Source organism: Hyaloscypha bicolor (assembly GCF_002865645.1).
Source record: "Hyaloscypha bicolor E unplaced genomic scaffold K444scaffold_182, whole genome shotgun sequence".
In the NCBI taxonomy this organism is placed as follows: Eukaryota; Fungi; Ascomycota; class Leotiomycetes; order Helotiales; family Hyaloscyphaceae; genus Hyaloscypha; species Hyaloscypha bicolor.
Genome location: NW_020194684.1, coordinates 5,134,206 through 5,150,907, shown reverse-complemented (window position 1 = coordinate 5,150,907; position 16,702 = coordinate 5,134,206). Strand labels below are relative to the sequence as shown.

At 48.8% G+C, this 16,702-nt stretch overlaps 8 protein-coding genes across 8 annotated transcripts; 5 read left to right on the top strand and 3 right to left on the bottom strand.

The window, feature by feature from the left end:
- Positions 1-384: 384 nt before the first annotated feature.
- On the top strand, positions 385-2,762 carry K444DRAFT_602555 (TRP-domain-containing protein; the record flags this gene model as incomplete). The annotated part of the gene is made up of 4 exons (XM_024878728.1): positions 385-700; positions 767-1,703; positions 1,752-2,068; positions 2,119-2,762. The coding sequence occupies 4 exons, from the start codon at positions 385-387 to the stop codon at positions 2,760-2,762; spliced, it is 2,214 nt and encodes a 737-aa protein (XP_024728825.1).
- A 1,663-nt stretch (positions 2,763-4,425) lies between these two features.
- Positions 4,426-6,819, top strand: K444DRAFT_246048 (uncharacterized protein). The gene is made up of 7 exons (XM_024871314.1): positions 4,426-4,996; positions 5,151-5,389; positions 5,440-5,536; positions 5,598-6,032; positions 6,111-6,367; positions 6,419-6,475; positions 6,524-6,819. Exons 1-7 carry the CDS (start codon positions 4,812-4,814, stop codon positions 6,559-6,561), a joined length of 1,308 nt encoding a protein of 435 aa, XP_024728824.1. The 5' UTR covers positions 4,426-4,811; the 3' UTR covers positions 6,562-6,819.
- A 150-nt stretch (positions 6,820-6,969) lies between these two features.
- K444DRAFT_246704 (carboxylesteras-like protein) lies at positions 6,970-9,289 on the top strand. The gene is made up of 4 exons (XM_024871315.1): positions 6,970-7,393; positions 7,457-8,213; positions 8,267-8,598; positions 8,663-9,289. The coding sequence occupies exons 1-4, from the start codon at positions 7,133-7,135 to the stop codon at positions 8,918-8,920; spliced, it is 1,608 nt and encodes a 535-aa protein (XP_024728823.1). The 5' UTR covers positions 6,970-7,132; the 3' UTR covers positions 8,921-9,289.
- Positions 9,290-10,371: 1,082 nt separating this feature from the next.
- On the bottom strand, positions 10,372-11,421 carry K444DRAFT_637156 (arad-like aldolase/epimerase; the record flags this gene model as incomplete). The annotated part of the gene is made up of 4 exons (XM_024884090.1): positions 10,372-10,850; positions 10,920-11,083; positions 11,141-11,202; positions 11,251-11,421. 4 exons carry the CDS (start codon positions 11,419-11,421, stop codon positions 10,372-10,374), a joined length of 876 nt encoding a protein of 291 aa, XP_024728822.1.
- Positions 11,422-11,701: 280 nt separating this feature from the next.
- Positions 11,702-12,719, top strand: K444DRAFT_621046 (ClpP/crotonase). Its single transcript, XM_024881823.1, has 2 exons — positions 11,702-12,099; positions 12,155-12,719. The coding sequence occupies exons 1-2, from the start codon at positions 11,833-11,835 to the stop codon at positions 12,614-12,616; spliced, it is 729 nt and encodes a 242-aa protein (XP_024728821.1). The 5' UTR covers positions 11,702-11,832; the 3' UTR covers positions 12,617-12,719.
- Positions 12,720-13,695: 976 nt separating this feature from the next.
- On the top strand, positions 13,696-13,975 carry K444DRAFT_621045 (uncharacterized protein). The gene has a single exon (XM_024881822.1). It carries the CDS (start codon positions 13,752-13,754, stop codon positions 13,911-13,913), a length of 162 nt encoding a protein of 53 aa, XP_024728820.1. The 5' UTR covers positions 13,696-13,751; the 3' UTR covers positions 13,914-13,975.
- A 595-nt stretch (positions 13,976-14,570) lies between these two features.
- Positions 14,571-15,344, bottom strand: K444DRAFT_637154 (uncharacterized protein; the record flags this gene model as incomplete). Its single annotated transcript, XM_024884089.1, has 2 exons — positions 14,571-15,058; positions 15,110-15,344. 2 exons carry the CDS (start codon positions 15,342-15,344, stop codon positions 14,571-14,573), a joined length of 723 nt encoding a protein of 240 aa, XP_024728819.1.
- A 262-nt stretch (positions 15,345-15,606) lies between these two features.
- K444DRAFT_621043 (uncharacterized protein) lies at positions 15,607-15,986 on the bottom strand. The gene has a single exon (XM_024881821.1). The coding sequence runs from the start codon at positions 15,923-15,925 to the stop codon at positions 15,623-15,625; it is 303 nt and encodes a 100-aa protein (XP_024728818.1). The 5' UTR covers positions 15,926-15,986; the 3' UTR covers positions 15,607-15,622.
- Positions 15,987-16,702: the final 716 nt, after the last annotated feature.

Genomic DNA, 16,702 nt, shown 5'->3' with positions numbered 1-16,702 from the left:
TGCTCTGCTCTGCTCTGCTCTTCAACTTTCAACATCTGCGAATCGACTCTCGAACACCTCAGCAAAGTCCTCGCCTGCCTGCCACTCGTTCTACCTCCCAGACCCTCGCTTTATCAGATCAGCTCTTGAAATCCCCCCAGCACACAACACGCGACCTTTTTGTGTGTTTCTTTTCCCTTCTTTCCTCGGGTAGATCCTTCGAAGGCCATCTTGCATGTATCCCTTTTAACATACGATATTCGAACGAGCGTCGAGTATTCAACGAATTTTCTACTTCATCATACTACGGGAGGGACATTTGTGCCTCAGAGGATTCGAGGCCCGGATAGGCATTCATTTGTGGGCGAAACATCAGCCGGGCTTGCATTTAACACTGTCGACAAGATGCTACGCCCATTTTCAACATTATCGGCCATTTCCTTCTTGTTGCTCGGATCTCTGTCAGGGAAAGCTCTCGCAGGCCAAGTTTTGACGACGTCTGGATTCAGTACCTGTCTAGCGAGCTCGGACATCACCGTCCAAAAGCTGGACATCACATACGACAATGACGCGAAGACTGTGACCTTTGATGTCGCTGGCACGAGTGCCAAAAGTATGAACGTGACGGCCGTTCTCAACGTCACAGCATACGGAAAACAAGTCTACCAAAACAATTTCAATCCTTGCGACTCTACTACCTTTGTATCTCAGCTATGCCCAGGTAGGTTTGGGACATACTGATTTCATAAGTGTCACGCCACAGGATTTAGCTGACCTTGCAAAACAGTACCCGTAGGTACCTTCTCTGCCACAGGCACCCAAGACATCCCTGCTTCATACGCATCGATGATCCCCTCGATTGCATTCTCGATTCCCGACATTGCAGCACAGGCAACTTTGCAGCTGAAAGCTCTTGATACTGGGACAGATGTCGCTTGTATAACCTCCCAAGTTACCAATGGCAAGACCGTCAGCGTACCTGCAGTCTCATATGTTGCAGCAGGCGTGGCTGGTGCTGCCCTACTTGTCACGGGGTTTTCTGCTATTGGTGCTGCTGCGAACGGAGGAAGCACCGGTGGCACTGGAACGGCGAGTCCATCGTTCGGAGAAACCATGGGTTGGTTCCAAGGAATTGCCATGAATGGCATGATGTCCGTCAACTACCCAGAAGTCTATCGAAGTTTCACCAAGAACTTTGGCTTTAGCACGGGGATGATTCCATGGACTGCGATGCAGACGTCCATCGATAACTTTCGATCAAAAACAGGCGGAAACCTTACCGAAGACAGTGTTCAATTTCTTCAGAATGCAACACTTGTTTTTGGTGATGGATCGACTAAGGCATCGAAAAGGACTTATGAAGCTATTCTTCTAATCAGAGATTCGATCTCAACCAATGTCAATTCGTCCACAACAGCTAGCTCCTCAAACTCCACAATTCAGACCACGGTGAGCGGCATCAAGGCCTATGTTGAAGAGCTGTCAGTACCACAAGCAAACACATTCATGACGGTTCTCCTCATCGCAGCTGTTGTTGTGGCTGCGATAGTTGTAGGAATTTTGCTCTTTAAGGTCATCTTGGAGACGTGGGCACTTTTTGGCTCGTTCCCCAAGGGTCTCACTGGATTTCGCAAGCATTACTGGGGAACAATGGCACGCTCTATTGTTAACTTGATCCTCGTTTTGTACGGTGTTTGGGTACTCTACTGTATTTTCCAATTCACGTAAGTGATAGATTCCCCTTAATTACGTAGCATGGCTGACAAAAACAGACATGGGGATTCGTGGGCTGCAAAAGCCCTCGCGGGTGTCACTCTTGCACTGTTCACCGGTGTTCTCGCCTTCTTTACCTTCAAGATCTGGCAGGCGGCAAAACGTCTCAAGGCAATGGAAGGAGACGTCTCCGGTCTCTACGACAATAAGGATTTCTGGATAAAATATTCGTTATTCTATGATTGTTACAAGAAAGATTTCTGGTGGCTTTTCATCCCAACCATCATCTATATGTTCGCAAGGGGATGTGTTTTAGCAGCTGCAGATGGGCACGGTCTTACACAGACTGTTGCCCAATTGATCATTGAGTGTCTGAGTAAGTGAGGGATGGTCTTAAAATAGCACACCAGACTAACACAAATCCAGTGTTGGGTCTGCTCATCTGGAATCGTCCTTACGAGAGAAGGAGCGGAAACGTCATCAACATCTTCATCCAAGTTGTCCGAGCTCTCTCCGTGGTCTGCATCCTAGTCTTCGTCAAAGAGCTTGGAATTTCTCAAACCACTCAAACCGTCACGGGCGTCATTCTCATCGCCGTGCAGTCCGCCTTAACTGCAGTTCTAGCCATCCTCATTGCGGTAAATGCAATTATCATGTGCTGCAAGGAGAACCCCCACCGCAAGCGCCGCAAGGAACTCGAGAAACTCCGTGACCTTGACAACCTCACTCCTTTGGATGCGCGCAATTCGCTCCTCATGGACCCAACCAACATCCCTAATCACACAATATACGAAAACGACCCAAAGCACCCGCTCGTGAAGCAACAAACACCAGACAGCTTCATGAACGAGCCCGGGAACCCATACTCCAACGACACACCGCTGCGTCCTTACACACCCGGCTCGCAACGAGGATTCGCGCCCACGCCACGGCCGTACACTCCACAAATGCACCGGCCACAGCACAGTGTGGAAAGCGCGGAACATCTCCTTCACGGCCAAAGTCCCCCCCGGCAACCTACTTTACCAAACTTGCAAGATTATAGAGAATATCGAGGAGCTGGGTACTAGGAAACTGGCTCAGCATGACATAATTTCGTTTGTCCCATTAATGCTGCATTAGCGTGGGTATAAAGATAAAATGGTGTATCATAGGAGGCAATCACGGTCTATACTTCTGGCAGAGGAGTTGTTCATACATAGGATACCTTTTATTATATCGGCACATCGGCAGTGCGCCTAATACAAATCCAAATACACAGTACATTCCTCACTTCCTTTTTCACATTACTTCACTTGCGTGCATATATAAATCAGGGGGGGTGTTAGGTTTAAGTGGCATAGAATTCCTATGGAACGAAAGTTCTTTCCTATCACTCACTTAATTGTCTCCTTTCTCTCACCGCAGCCAACCCACTTCTCCTTCGGCGCAGAAGCCTTCGCCTCACACTCCACGATCTGCATTCGCACGACGCTCTCAAACTCCCCTCGGAGCTGCTCCTTCTGGCTCTTCGTGTGCTGCGGCGCGCGAAATGCCTCTTCCCCCGTACACCACGGGCACAACGAGTTGAGGATGAAAGTACCCACGCTCATTCCGGCGCAGCCCGGGGAAGTGCAGCAGGTGCGTTCGGGGCAGGAGTCAGCGTGCGCGACGTCCATGTGGACGTGAGCACAGGGGTGGTAAAAAGTTGTCTTTGCTGTGCAAGGAGGTTCCATTTTCAGTGTTTTCCTGGATCGAAATTGTATTGTTCGGTGGTTAGTTCGTCTGCTGTGAGTGGGAGGGAAGAGAAGCAAAGTTGGATGAACAGGAAAGAGAGGTGTGAGAAGCGGAATATATCTTGGGGAAGAGGACAGTGGAAATCTATAGCTCTGTCGACTTCCTTGAGCTGGATGTTGTGAACAATGGTTCAAACATAGCTCACTTTGAGATTCGAACAATGGGAGGAAAAATTGAAAGAATCTTCGAAAGGAACCCAGCCTCTATAATCCCAGACAAAGCTGGTCGAAAGTGTCTTTGTTCTGAAGGGTTTTCGACGAGACTGCTGCCACTTAACTCCGCAGTCTGGTAGGATCAATAGCATCTGGATGAGTGACCTCCCCCCATTCGATTAAGAAATATAGATCACTCCTCCATGTATCTAAAAAGCCCCTTCTCACTTGAGAAGAACTGCTGTTTTCTCCATCCTATATCATCCACTCTCCCATGCCTGACTTGCCCAAAGACTTGATTCCAACCCTTGGCACTTGTCCTCCTTCGAGCGAGGAGGTTGAAGTCCCAATTTGATCGCTTTTTGAATGTTGGGTATGCAACATGCTCCGGTTCTCGGTGAAGAGTGAAGACTTGCATCAAGCTATACTCTTTCCAACACGAAATTGTTGAGCTCCTGCATCCAAAATGCAGCCGTCAAGTTTCAAAATGCAGGTTGAACTGCGTTGTCAAAGTACCTGTCTCCATGACGGATTGCCTGCATAAAATCGGCCGTCACCTGCAGCAAGACACACGTCAGCGAATCAACCCTGCAGCCCTCCCCCATTTCACCCCACTGTTGCCAATCCAAGCAGGTGAAGCATCACATCCCTCCTCCCCCATCCACACCATGCGCGATTCCCCCCGCAGCAAACGTGTCTTCAACTCAGCTTGACTGGACCAAATTGTTCTCTCAGCCTCCCCAAGCAAGAGAGCCTAGCTGCCTGCTGCTGAACCCCCAAACCGCTGCATGAAAATCACGCGCCGACCATGCCATGCCACACTTGCCACCCTCCGCTCATTCAGCGTGGAATTCTTTGCGAAGACCGCATATGTCTCTTGACAGGTAATCGCCACGCAGCCACTGGCCCGTTGACTCGCGTTGAGGCAGCCTTCACTAGAGCTTGCTTTTTCCTCGATTGGCTGATCTGCTCCCGCGATCAATCGCTTTCCCCCTCCAACAGAGCAGCGAGGCGAGGCAACCACCAACTCGGTGAGAAGAAGTGTGGGTGACACAGCGCGACATAGCCTGGCTCAAGAAATCTCACAGCCGGGCGCACCTTTCCAATTCTTTCCTTCTCTTAAATTTTTTTGTCGCCTACTTGGATTTCGTTCCTGATCGTCCCTGAAAGTTGAGTTGCGATCGACGAGGTATGGCGAGAACGAGGGGAAGCGGGCAGCCTGCCGCCGAGCGTGGAGAAAGGTCGTTGGATGCTGCGATGAGAGCGCCTAGCACCACTACACCAGAAGTCGTTGTGCTGGATTATGTGGAAGAGGAGGTGAAGGTGAAGGAAGTTGCAGATCCACGACGGGATCTCTATCTTTCTACCGTCGATGGGTAAGCTTGTCACTCTGTCTGTCTGCGCATCCCAAGCCTTGTGGAAGCCAATCTTGCGAAGCTTGAGAAGATTGAGCTTGAGGTTATTTTCCATACCCAAAGCTTCAATCTCCCTTTTCAATTTGTCAAATATATAGCTAACAGGGAAGCTCAGTCGCTATTCTTCTCCCATCATCCCCGTCCGAGTCGGACCCCACGCCGAGACTTTCCCAGTACATAAGGATATCCTTACGAAGTCAGAATACTTCAGGAAGGCTCTAGATGGCGAATTCCGGGAAGCTGGGGATCAGGCGATTGATCTGCCAGAAGAAGACCCAGATATCTTTAGCTTTGTGGTTGCATTCCTATACGAGGAGAAGTTCGTGCCCATAAAGCCAATGGCGATGGCATTGGGTGAGCAGGTCTTCCCTTATCTTAGAAAAATGTTGCTAACAGTGTCGGAGTTACTGAGCCAGATAAAGGGAAAGGGAGGGAGGCCGACGATACCAATTCGGGCAGTGAAGATGGAACCGACAGTGGGGGAAGCGCAAGCGATGAAAGGCACGTTATTTTATCTCCACTTACTTCCCTTTCGGATTGACGAGTTTCTAATATCTACCAGCACTAGAAGTCGAAGAAGAGCACAAGCTCGGCGAAGGAGACAAGAGCGAGCTTGGGTTCAAAGCCAGTTGAAAGCACCTGGCAGACACCGGCCGGATTGCACGTGCGCTTCCTGCACATCTGAGAATATTAGCCCGGCATGCTGGAGCTGCGGTGCAGCGCGAAGACCAATGCCTCCTCGGCCACGTGGATACCCTCCCCCGGGTGCTCAGCCAGTGATCATTCGTAATGGATACCCGCATCCCCAGGGTCCACGGAACCGAGATCGAGAGCGCGAACGAAGACGGAATTCACGTAATAATGTTGTTATGGTTGAAGAACCAATTCTTGAGGAGAGAATGTCCCAGGAAGACTTGCACACTTGGTCCTTGGCCTACACCTTAAGCATTGACGTCTACGTATGTGCAGACCGGTATTTGATGCAGGACTTCAAGAGGTGCATATCTGCCTTCATCGTCAACAGGTGCGTGGCGGTTCTTCTTCAATTTTAATTGCTAATCTAATGATTGAATAGTTTCGAGGTTGCTGGATTATATGCATCCATACCAGCCGTTCTCAAGTCCTGCAAAACACTGCAACAAGGAGTCAGCCCTATGGATCCTCTTCTGAAGAAGGTGTTCGCAAGAGTAGGGTTCTTGCAAGCACGCATGTGGAAAAATTACCAAGAAGAAACGCAAAGCTTCTTTGCAGAGAATCCCGACTTGGCCTTCTTGATTATGAAAGAGATGGTTGAGAGAAGGGAGCTGGATATCGAAGACGATTTGCCTGCGAGTAAGTTTTGCGGATCTTCCCCATGAGGAACATTACTGACTGGAGATTTAGTGGAACGTCCACCACCTCTATTTCCACTTGGACCGGAGGAGATATTTGTCCATCCAGGTCGGCCACGTCGTTACCCAAGACAGATGCCTTACTAACAGAGTGAAGGTCCGAGACCTCGTCCTCGTCGAGATCCTTACTATTAAGTCAGTATTCTTGACAGAACGAGCTGCCTCTCAAGACCAAAAAGTCGAGCAAGTGTGTCTCAGATTGGGGAAGAATCAGCGAGCTCTCGGCATAATTTTTGAGACTGCGCCGCGAAACTGTACACCACAACTTCCTTTCGTTACATACACTTCATCTGTCTATTTGAATTGCAGTGTTTTGGATCAGCAAGCAATTTTTGTCAGTCTGCATAGCCAGCAACGGTCGTATGGAGCGCGTTGACTTTTATTGAGTTTCGGAAAAATTAAAGATGCTTTCGGGCTATTTGGAGCCGATCGAAACAATTCATCGTGAAGAACTCCCACGGCTGATCATGCAAGCTAATGATGCTAATTCTTTGAGCAGTTCTGAGTGGTTGGTTTTCATTTACCCTGTGTCTATACCCCGCCAAACTTTTTGCGTGCTGGTCGTCATGGAATTTACTTTAGACCATAACGAAACATATAACTACATGTAGACGATAATGTTGTTCGGTGTATCGAAGGGACGCTGGGATATCTTGACATTCCAGCCCCGAGTCCACCTTGAAACCTCATCAAGTGAACCGTCAATATGGCATCCACCTCTCTTCTCCTTCAATTAGCCATCTTTTTTACCTCCCTGGCCGCAACCCAAAAGCTCATCGCCTCCCTCGACTATGGCACCTTCCAAGGAGCCTACTCCCAAAGATACAACATAACCTACTACCAAAAGATTCCCTTCGCTGCTCCGCCAGTAGGGGAGAACCGTTTTCGAGCACCACAACCACCACTCCCCATCAAGAACGGAACTTACAACTCCACCCAGCCCTTCGACATGTGTCCGCAACGCACAGTCCGTCCCTCCCCCTCCCCCTCCATCTCCCCCTTCATCTCCCCCTCCATCTAAAATTTCCAGGTAAACGGCTCAGAAGACTGCCTCTACCTAGCCCTCTACAGCCGCCCCTGGGTCCCCATGCAACCTCTCCGCCCCGTGGTAGTAGTCTTCTACGGCGGCGCATTCATCCAAGGCAGCGCCTCCATCACGCTCCCTCCCGCAGCCTACCCCATCCTGAACGTCTCCTCCTCCTCCAACATCCTCTTCATCTACCCCAACTACCGCGTCAACGCCTTTGGCTTCCTGCCCGGGTCTCAGATCGCCGCTGATCCAACCTCAGACTTAAATCCAGGGCTGTTAGATCAAGCTGCTGCGTTGAAATGGGCGAGTCAATACGTCGAGGAATTCGGGGGCGATCCACGGGATGTGAGTATCTGGGGCCAATCCGCCGGAGGAGGGAGTGTGGTCGCTCAGGTCATCGCCAACTCTGGCAGAACTTCTCCTGCTCTATTTTCGCGAGCTTTGGCTTCGAGTCCCTTTTGGCCGAAGACGTATAAATACGATGCACCTGAGGCACAAGCAGTCTATAATAAGTTGGTGAACTTGACAGGGTGCAATGATAAGGGAGAGGACAGCTTGAAGTGTTTGAACGGGTTGGATGTGCAGAGGATTAGAGAGGCGAGTTTGCAGATCTCTGGGAGTGGGACCTACGGTGCTAGTTCGTATACTTGGGCGCCGGTTGTAGACGGGGTGTTTTTGAGGGAGACGTTGACTGAGGCGACTAGGAAGGGAGAGGTGAATATTGAAACTGGGTGGGGTATTTATAATACGCATGAAGGTAGGCTCCCTCTCTCAGACCTCGAGGTGCTGGATATAATGACCAGGTTATAGGGGAGAATTTCATCCCTCCTGGACTGGCGAATGCGAGTAATACAGGCAGTCCTCCTTTCAACTCGAGCATTGCATCGTTCAACACCTGGCTACAGGGTTTCCTACCTGGGTTCTCAGATCGCAATATTGACCGTGTAAAATTGATGTACCCAGAGTCAGGTTCCACGGAGGAAATCGCTAGCTACAATACTTCATACGTACGAGCTGGACTCATCTACAGAGACATCGTCCTTGCATGTCCCGCATATTGGATGACAAGAGCAGCACACAAGAAGAGTTATGTTGGGGAATACACAATTTCTCCTGCAAAGCACGCAAGTGATACGGAATGGGTACTTGCCCTCTCCTTTTTTCAATCATTCTATCCCATGTGCTCAGCAAGCTGACAATAGATAGTGGAACCAAGTGAATCCTATTCAGAAATCCCAACCCCTAATCTACTCGGGCTTCACAGGGGCCTTTGCATCATTCTTACAGACTGGAGATCCTAATGCAAACAAACTCACTAATGAAAGTGAGCCAGGTGTGCCTGAGAATTGGGCGACTGGAGAGGAGTTCGTAATTAAGAGTGATGGGTTTGAGAATGCGAAGGTGGAAATGTTGGATAAGAGGTGTGGATTTTGGAGAGAAGTTGCTGCTGATGTTCCAATTTGATACTTATTCAGCGCTCTTTTTACTCTCATATACCCACGGTCTGCGTAAACGCAAATCTGCCTATCTTGCAAGCGCTAAACTGTTTGTACAGGTATCAACGGTAGATTAGACTAGTATGGCCTAAATGCCGCTCACTCCACAGGCGGTATTCAATACGAACAATATTGTATTTCGTGACACAGGCAGTATTTACACTTAAAATACTTGGTATATCGACTTATCTGATATCTGAGAACTGCTGTGATAGACTTGTCAGAACCTCATTGCGGAAATAGAGAACCTGGGGAATGGAAGTAACATTCTTAACTTAATTAGTCCCGGGATTTCCAGATATACCAGTGCTGCCAAGGGATCCTGATCACAGCATCTAGGAACTGCAAGATGATTTGCAAATCTACCATACAAAAATCCGATTGGAAAGCGCAATTTCATCCTTCAGCTGTTTGAATCTACTTGCATAATCTGATTTGTCCTTTCAAGTGTTTCTTGGTTTTGCTCGGCAATCGTAGCAAGAGACCCCATATGGCTCTTATGTGCATGCTGAACGAGTGATGTTGGTCATCTATCCATTTTTTGCTGGATATGCAGGCTTGCCCTATGGGATTCCTTGAGAGTTAACAGGATGTCTTTCTAGATCGCACAAGGGAAGGGAAGAATGTGAACTGAGTGGTCACTCCAACTAAAATCTGAATCGCCCGAGTATGACCCGTCAAGTCCATTTGAAACTTTGTAATATCATCAAATTGGCACAAGGCCCATTTGATCTTCATCATGCCGTCTTTGAATTTGAGCCCTTTGCTTGGTTGGATTGAACCTAAATGTGGCTGATACTTTTGCAATGTTTTCCAGAAGTCCGCTATCGTGCCTAGACATTGTGATGCCGCCTGCTGAGCGCAGATTGGAACGCAACGAGAGACTCGTCAATATCAAGAGTTTGTACGGCGATGAGAGCAGTTTGAAGGCTATGGAGTTGCTTGAGCACTCCTCGATATTGTGTTGCGGCCCTCCCCATGTCCCGGAGAGCATCGATGACTGTTGCAACTAGTTCGAGAGCAGTGATGAAGTCGCCTGCTGAGAAGCCAAACGACATGTTGTCAAGCTGGAGATAAGTACGGCTGATAGGAGAGGAACGTAACTGTAATATGTGAAGTGAAGGTCGTAAAAATGACAGATAGAGAAAAGCAGGACTGAAAGTCAAAGTTCTAGCTCCTTCAAGGCAAAATATCTCAACAGGCATTCAACGATCAGTGAGTGTCGTTTGCTCTCGACGCTTTCACCCAGAATGAGCAAACACAAAGCACATGCTGTATCCAATGCATGGAACTGCTCACCGGCCGCAATTTATGCAGGTATCCGAGCCTCACGTCCGTGGCAAGTCAACAGCCAAAGGTACTTGTCATCGTGCAACAGAACACGACAGTAAAAGCCATGTGTTCAGGCCACTTTGCTACCTATTTGAGGAAACTTCCTCTCGTCTTCGCCAAAATCTCATCATAATACCCCTGAAAACCCAACCACCCCTTCTCAGGTGTCCCGATCTGATCATGCGTAAACTGCGCCTCCTCATCCCCAATAATAATCTTCTTATGACCGCTACCCGCACTCGCGGCATCGACCAGCAACTGAACTTGACACGTCTTATCCAAACTCATAAACCAAAATGCTGCTTCATCAACACTCTTCCCCACAGTTAAGAGCCCATGATTTTGTAGTATGGCAGCTTTGCCGTTCCCCAGACACTTGGCAATTCGTACCCCTTCTTCGCGGTCGAGAACAATGCCGCCGAAGTTGTCGTATACGAAGTGGGAGTTGTAGAAGCGGAGGGCGTCTTGGGTTATCATGTCAAGGGGGCGGCCAAAAGCGGAGTAGGCTTTGCCGTATACTGAGTGTGCGTGGCAGGCAGCGTGGACATCGGGGCGGGCTTTGTGGACTGTTGAGGGTCAGCCGGTGGAATTTGCGATGTCAATCTGAGAGGGGTGAAGTGTGAAGGGGCACATACTTTCGGAGTGGATTGCAAAAGCTGCAGCATTTATGGGCTCATCTCCAACTACTACGTCTCCATCCTCGTTCACAAGAATAAGATCCGAGACACAGATCTGTGAGAAGTGTTGAGACAGTGGGTTGAGCCAGAAGTGATCCGTCAATATCGGATCACGGACAGATCTACCATCGTTAGCACCTCGCCGTTCCAAATTGTGAGCTCCAGCTCCGAGGACTCACATGTGTCCCGCAACTCCCTCATCAAATCCTCTCTCTGCAAATCTGTTGTTTTCAAAATCAGCCTAAGAACTGAAGGAAAGGGACAGTAGGATGGATGGGAAGGCCAACACCCTAAAAGCAGCAGCAAGATGCTGCTTCCGATACAACCTCTCCTCCTCCAAACTCTCAAACTTAGGATACGACCTAATCTTCAACTTCTTCCCATCTTTCGTCCTCCCGAAACTCAAGCTATTCGCGCTTCCTGCAGCTTCGTCTGCTACAAGTGTTGCTGCCGGTGCCATGTTTGTTCCGCTATCATTAGATCTTACTTTAGATGGATACGTATGATGCGAAGATTCGGGATTTGAGGAGTGAGGTGTAAGAAATTGAATTATTGTCCCGAGAGTGGGGAGCGCGCACGCTATCTGACGTGATGAGGACTGTTGTCTGGATTTGGATGGAAAAGGGGCCATCGGCGGGCAACTGCCCCGCTGCGGGGTCTGGCGGGGTGGGGTGGCTGCAGAGAAGCTTTGACAGCCACACTCTTCGGAGGAATTATATTTTCGGCATTGAGCTTGAGGAGCCGAGGCTGGCTTTCTCTCAGCCGTTTGTGATAAGGATGCGATATTTCACAAAGGAAAATGCCCCCGAAGGCCAAAAATGCTAAAGCTGTCTCTTTCGTAGGGCCGTAGTTGTCGACACACGTCAAAGACATGGCCTCGGCGCGCTCGCCCCTATACCTCACCCTAGAGAGGAGCCCAGGAAACATCTACATCATAACCCTCTCCCGAAAGGCGGAGAATAAGCTCAATGGAGCCTTTTGTCAAGAATTAATTCGCGCCTTCCATACCATCCACCGCGAACTCGGTTCCTCTTCAGAAGGAGCAGTTATAACTCGCGGCAGCAATGAGAAGTTCTGGTGCATGGGAATAGATCTCGAGGATCCTGATCCTTGGACCAATAGTGATGGGTTCTATCCAGTTCGCTCACATTATCATCCGGAAGTAGGGTTTGAGTTGGCTGACGCTTATCAAGCTCATTTCCACGATCCTCGACTTTCCCTATCCTACCATTGCCTTGTTGACAGGTCATACTTTCGGAGCGGGCTGTCTCTTAGCCTTGGCTCATGATTATAGAATAACTTCTGCAGCGAAACGATATTTCAGTCTTCCGGCTATTGATCTTGGTCTCTCGTTCCCTGGGATGGGTATTTTGCCTCGATTGAAGCTTGCTCCACCAGTTGCAAGGAAAATGGTGCTTGAAGCTCATAGATGGACTCCCGAGGAGGCTTTGAAAGATGGGATTGTTGATCTTGTTGTAGAAGAGGTTGAGATAGTGGGGAAAGCAAGAGACGTGGCCGAGAAATGGATGGTGAAAGCGAAGCCTGGTGCTTATGGTGTCCTCAGGAACGAGCTATGGGGTGATGCAGCGAAGGCGTTTAGGGAGATCAGTTTTGTGCACAACAAGATAGTTGGGCCATCGAAGGCCAAGATCTGAATGATATTTTCGAAGAAGAAGGAAGAGAATAGAGAATTTCGTGAAGTGAGAGCCTTGACAAAACTTCCGAAAAATGCAAGAGCAATTTCATTGAACAAAGCCTATCGCCCTATGTATAAGACTCAATCTCTGAGTAAACTAGCTATTTTCTACTGCATATAATAGACTTAACCTGTACTTATGATGTAGAAAAAGGTCAATGAATATCAAATCCGGGTCGTCTAGTAGTGGCCAATCAAAAGGCGAGAAATATCGCTTAAATTTCTAAATTTCTCTTGAGACGTGCAACAAACCTCTTCTAATAAGAAGAGAAGTCAGGTGACATCAGCTAAGCTCATAGGACGCCTTTAGGAAGTGGAGGAGTCATTCAAAATTCAAGGAGCCAATCAGAAACTGAGAAACGCCGCGTAAACGTATTAGATGTGCAACAAATCTAGTTGTAGACTCCTAAAGAGCTTCTGGAGGAGACGGGCTGTCCATAAATCATGCAATGGACATCTGGTGAGGCATCCTAAGGCATTTCTCGGAGCCAATGAAAATGCTGAGAGATTTTCCTCTGCATTTTTGAGATGTACAACAAAATTTGGACCACAAAGCGGTGAGGTGTGAATCTCGAGAGTGGTGTCAGAGAGGACAGGTGAGGAGTTTGCAGGTGAGGAGGATTAACTTCAACTTTCCCAAGTGCAACTCCGAACACGAACACATTGCGATTGGAACGAAATTGAGAAGGATATAATATTCTGAAACTATTAGAAAGATTTGAAACAAAGAAGTGTAGGACAAAGGATGGAGGGCCACGACTTTCCTCGAGCCCAAGAATCATGACCTCACAATAACTCTACCCTAAAACCTAACAAATTTCCAACGAAATCAATAAAGTACTAATCAGTAAGAGAAAAATCTCTATTCTTACTCTGTTAATTGCGTGCAGCATTACTTATTGGAACATACAAATTCAAGGCGAGATGTCGTGACGTATTGACTCAAGCCTTCCCCACTCGGGACCTAAAGTAATAAACATCACCACCCCGCACCATTCGATGATATAACATAAATATGCAATTTCTTTCCTCTCTCCTTCTCTGTTCACTCTATCCGAATCCATAGCCTTTTCAATCAAACAAAGAAAGCAACCATGGACGATGACAGCACAGCCAAAACCCACGATTCCGGCGCCAACAGCGCAATCCGCAACACAGAAGGAAGCGACAGCATCCACGAGGCATCTCACCAAGCTGTACCTCTTCCCCATTCCTTTCCCCCATCCTCACCTACCAATCTCTCAAACCCAATCTGACAAAATACGAAGGAACCAGCAGGCGAGAAAACCCAAGGTACCGGCACGCCAGCTTTCTCGAAAGATGGCGCGGTAGGCAGTATGTTCAAGGCTGATGGTGCGATCGGGGGCACGGCTGAGAAGGTCGGAGGGCCGTTTGCGAAAGATGGGTTTGTTGGGTTGGTTTCCTCTTTCTTTCTTTGTTTCCTCCTTTCTTGTCTTTTTCAAATTCTCTGTGCGTGTAGCTGCTAGTTGGGGGAGGTGAGTAGAGGTGTGGTTAACAGCAGCAGAGGTCGGGAGAAAGCTGCGGAATATTATTGGGTTGAGAATCTTCTGGATGAGTTTCCTAATGTTGTGAGAGGGGAGAAGGGGGGTGAGGCGTGGTTTGAAAAGAAGTGAATAAATGCTAATGTTTGTTCTCGTGCAGAGAGATATTCAGCGCGATTGGGGGCAGGGTACAAGAGACCTTGGGCAAGAAGGTCTAGAGTGAATGAGACAATTGCTTGAAATTACGGAACCAAAACATGGTGAGGGTATGCAATTCGAGCTTCTGTACAAACAGACTTAATTCCAACGGATTCAAAATTCCGGGTATTGAGAACGGATAAGTATGAACACCACCATGCTTGATGCTTGTCGCTCCATATATGCAACCCTTATATTACACATCGTGTCCTTCTACAGAGCAAGTGCGAGGACCAGTCCACCGATCAAAGCAAAGGAGCCAGTCGCGACCTGAACAACAGCGGCATTCTTCGTTGGGGAAGGGGTGGCACTACTGCTCGTAGCTGATGTTTGAGTGGCCTTTGTGGGTGTGGCTGTGGTTGTGGCTGTGGTTTTGGCTGTGGTCCTGGCGATGGTAGATGACAGAGTGGCGTTCGAGGAACGCGTGGAAGTTAGAGCAGAGGTAGTGCTGTTCGAGATTGTTGTGGAGCTGGCAACATAATTTGAACCAGTGGAGAGATGCATAGTGACAGTGCTTGTTTTGCCAGAGTCAACGGCGGCGCTGCTACTGCTACCAGAAAGACCGGTGACATGGAACGGGAAGCTGTACTGGAAACATGTAGTATTCGTGTCTTGCGTGATCGAGAATCCGTAGGTCGCAAAATATTTTAGGCTAGTTGGAACGTCCCATGTGTAGGTTCCCACTTTACTATCGATGCCACCTGGACAAGTCAGTTCGAGAAGAGTCCCTCCTGGAAGTTTTTGTCACTCACCCTTGATGACGTCTCCCGCGGACAGAGTGCTGACAGTAGCGCCTTGAAGGAGCTGAATAGTTACGGTTCCAGCGTAGTCCTTTGACGGTTCCCAGACAATTTCAAACGGTTTCCCCGCTGGAACATTCTCGTCCTGAAATGGCGAAGTGATAGGATCGAAGCCGGGTGTCGGGCCTGTCGCGAAAACAGCGCTCGCAAATGCCAAAACGGCACCAGAGACGAAAGACGAACGCATGATGAAGATATAATACGGAAAGAAAATCAATGAGTGTGGTGTATCAAAGATACAAAAGTGACAGAAACCAAGTATTCGTGCGAAGGCAAGGTGAAGCTGGTGGCATTTCTCAAGATGCGAGGCTCTTGAGATATAAAGGGAGATCATTTCAAGCCCAAAGCGCCACATACTTTGCCAGCATTAAGACCAAATCCGACCCGTCGACAGGCATAAGGCCATTGTCGTGGACGCCACTGGGCGAGAAGACCGAAGGAGCGGGTCCCGGCTGCTAGCTGCAGTCAGGGGAAATGAGCACGCATGGGACTTGAAGGGGAACGCCGCACAAGGGGCTGAGCTCTTGCCAGTCTCGCGTGTTGACCAAGGAATACAGTAAGGTTGACCAAGCATGCACCGTGAAACTGAATCATCAATATTGCAGTCCACAGCAGTAACAAGAGGCACATGTGGATTCCAGCTCCCGTTGCAGCAAGATTGCGGAGCTGAGTGAGGATTTCGATGTCGTCGGAGGGTTTCCGGCTGTGCCGTTTTGGTCCATAAAATTGTCGATTGTCCGGGGCTAGAGGCGCTTGACGAGTCCTCATTACGCTTAACCTTGGCGGCCCGAAATTCAGATGCAGGAGGAAACGGCGAGTAGTAAGTGCTGAAACGCGGTCGGGGTTGCTGTGCGATGTCATCGGCGGCCTGCATCATGCGCCCACCAGCCTGTGGTTTCTCATCGGCAGCCACCCGAGTGTGAAGTGTGGCTTACCGTGGTGGACTTGAAGCTGAAGTGTTGTTACTTTTGAACATGACTGATGGCTGCGGCTCCAGAACTCGCTAAAAAAATTAAGTTAGACCACGCTAGCCTGTTCCTGGCAGGGGCTCAGGGGGTAGTTCACGTGTTCTTCAAGCTCAACTTCGGATCCGAGCAACGTTCGGATGTTCCAGAAACAAAGTTTTACCTTCTGCGAAACGCTGGAATGGGGGTTGTGATTTCACTCCGAGCTCAATTATTCACTCGGGAGTTGGAGAGCTGAGAGATTTGCTCACTCTCAGCGTCAAAAAGCATCAGTACGAGAGGAGCAGAAACTCATATTCATGAAGCAGGAGTACAGACAACTTCTCTCGAGATCTAAGCAAGTCCATCGCTCTATCAAGTAGTTTCTTTAAGCCGCATAGACTCTTTTGCTATCGAGACTTTGAACTCCAGGCTATGCACGCTCACCATCTCCAACCATTTCTCCAGGCTCTCAACAGATCATTCTTGACTAGAGATCTCACACCTCACTCCCACTATTGAGTATATTTTCAAGGTCTATGTGTCCAATCGCTGCCCAGAAGCCACTGTTACGAGAGCTGTAGGTATCTTACGGTTCTCG

Coding starts and splice junctions, on each gene's coding strand:
- K444DRAFT_246048 (XM_024871314.1), top strand. CDS start 4,812: ATGGCGAGAACGAGGGGAAGCGGGCAGCCTGCCGCCGAGCGTGGAGAA. Junction 6,033..6,110: donor TTGATGCAGGACTTCAAGAG/GTGCATATCTGC, acceptor ATGATTGAATAG/TTTCGAGGTTGCTGGATTAT. Junction 6,368..6,418: donor CGAAGACGATTTGCCTGCGA/GTAAGTTTTGCG, acceptor CTGGAGATTTAG/TGGAACGTCCACCACCTCTA.
- K444DRAFT_246704 (XM_024871315.1), top strand. CDS start 7,133: ATGGCATCCACCTCTCTTCTCCTTCAATTAGCCATCTTTTTTACCTCC. Junction 8,214..8,266: donor TATTTATAATACGCATGAAG/GTAGGCTCCCTC, acceptor ACCAGGTTATAG/GGGAGAATTTCATCCCTCCT. Junction 8,599..8,662: donor ACGCAAGTGATACGGAATGG/GTACTTGCCCTC, acceptor GACAATAGATAG/TGGAACCAAGTGAATCCTAT.
- K444DRAFT_621046 (XM_024881823.1), top strand. CDS start 11,833: ATGGCCTCGGCGCGCTCGCCCCTATACCTCACCCTAGAGAGGAGCCCA. Junction 12,100..12,154: donor ATAGTGATGGGTTCTATCCA/GTTCGCTCACAT, acceptor ACGCTTATCAAG/CTCATTTCCACGATCCTCGA.
- K444DRAFT_621045 (XM_024881822.1), top strand. CDS start 13,752: ATGGACGATGACAGCACAGCCAAAACCCACGATTCCGGCGCCAACAGC.
- K444DRAFT_621043 (XM_024881821.1), bottom strand. CDS start 15,925: ATGAGGACTCGTCAAGCGCCTCTAGCCCCGGACAATCGACAATTTTAT.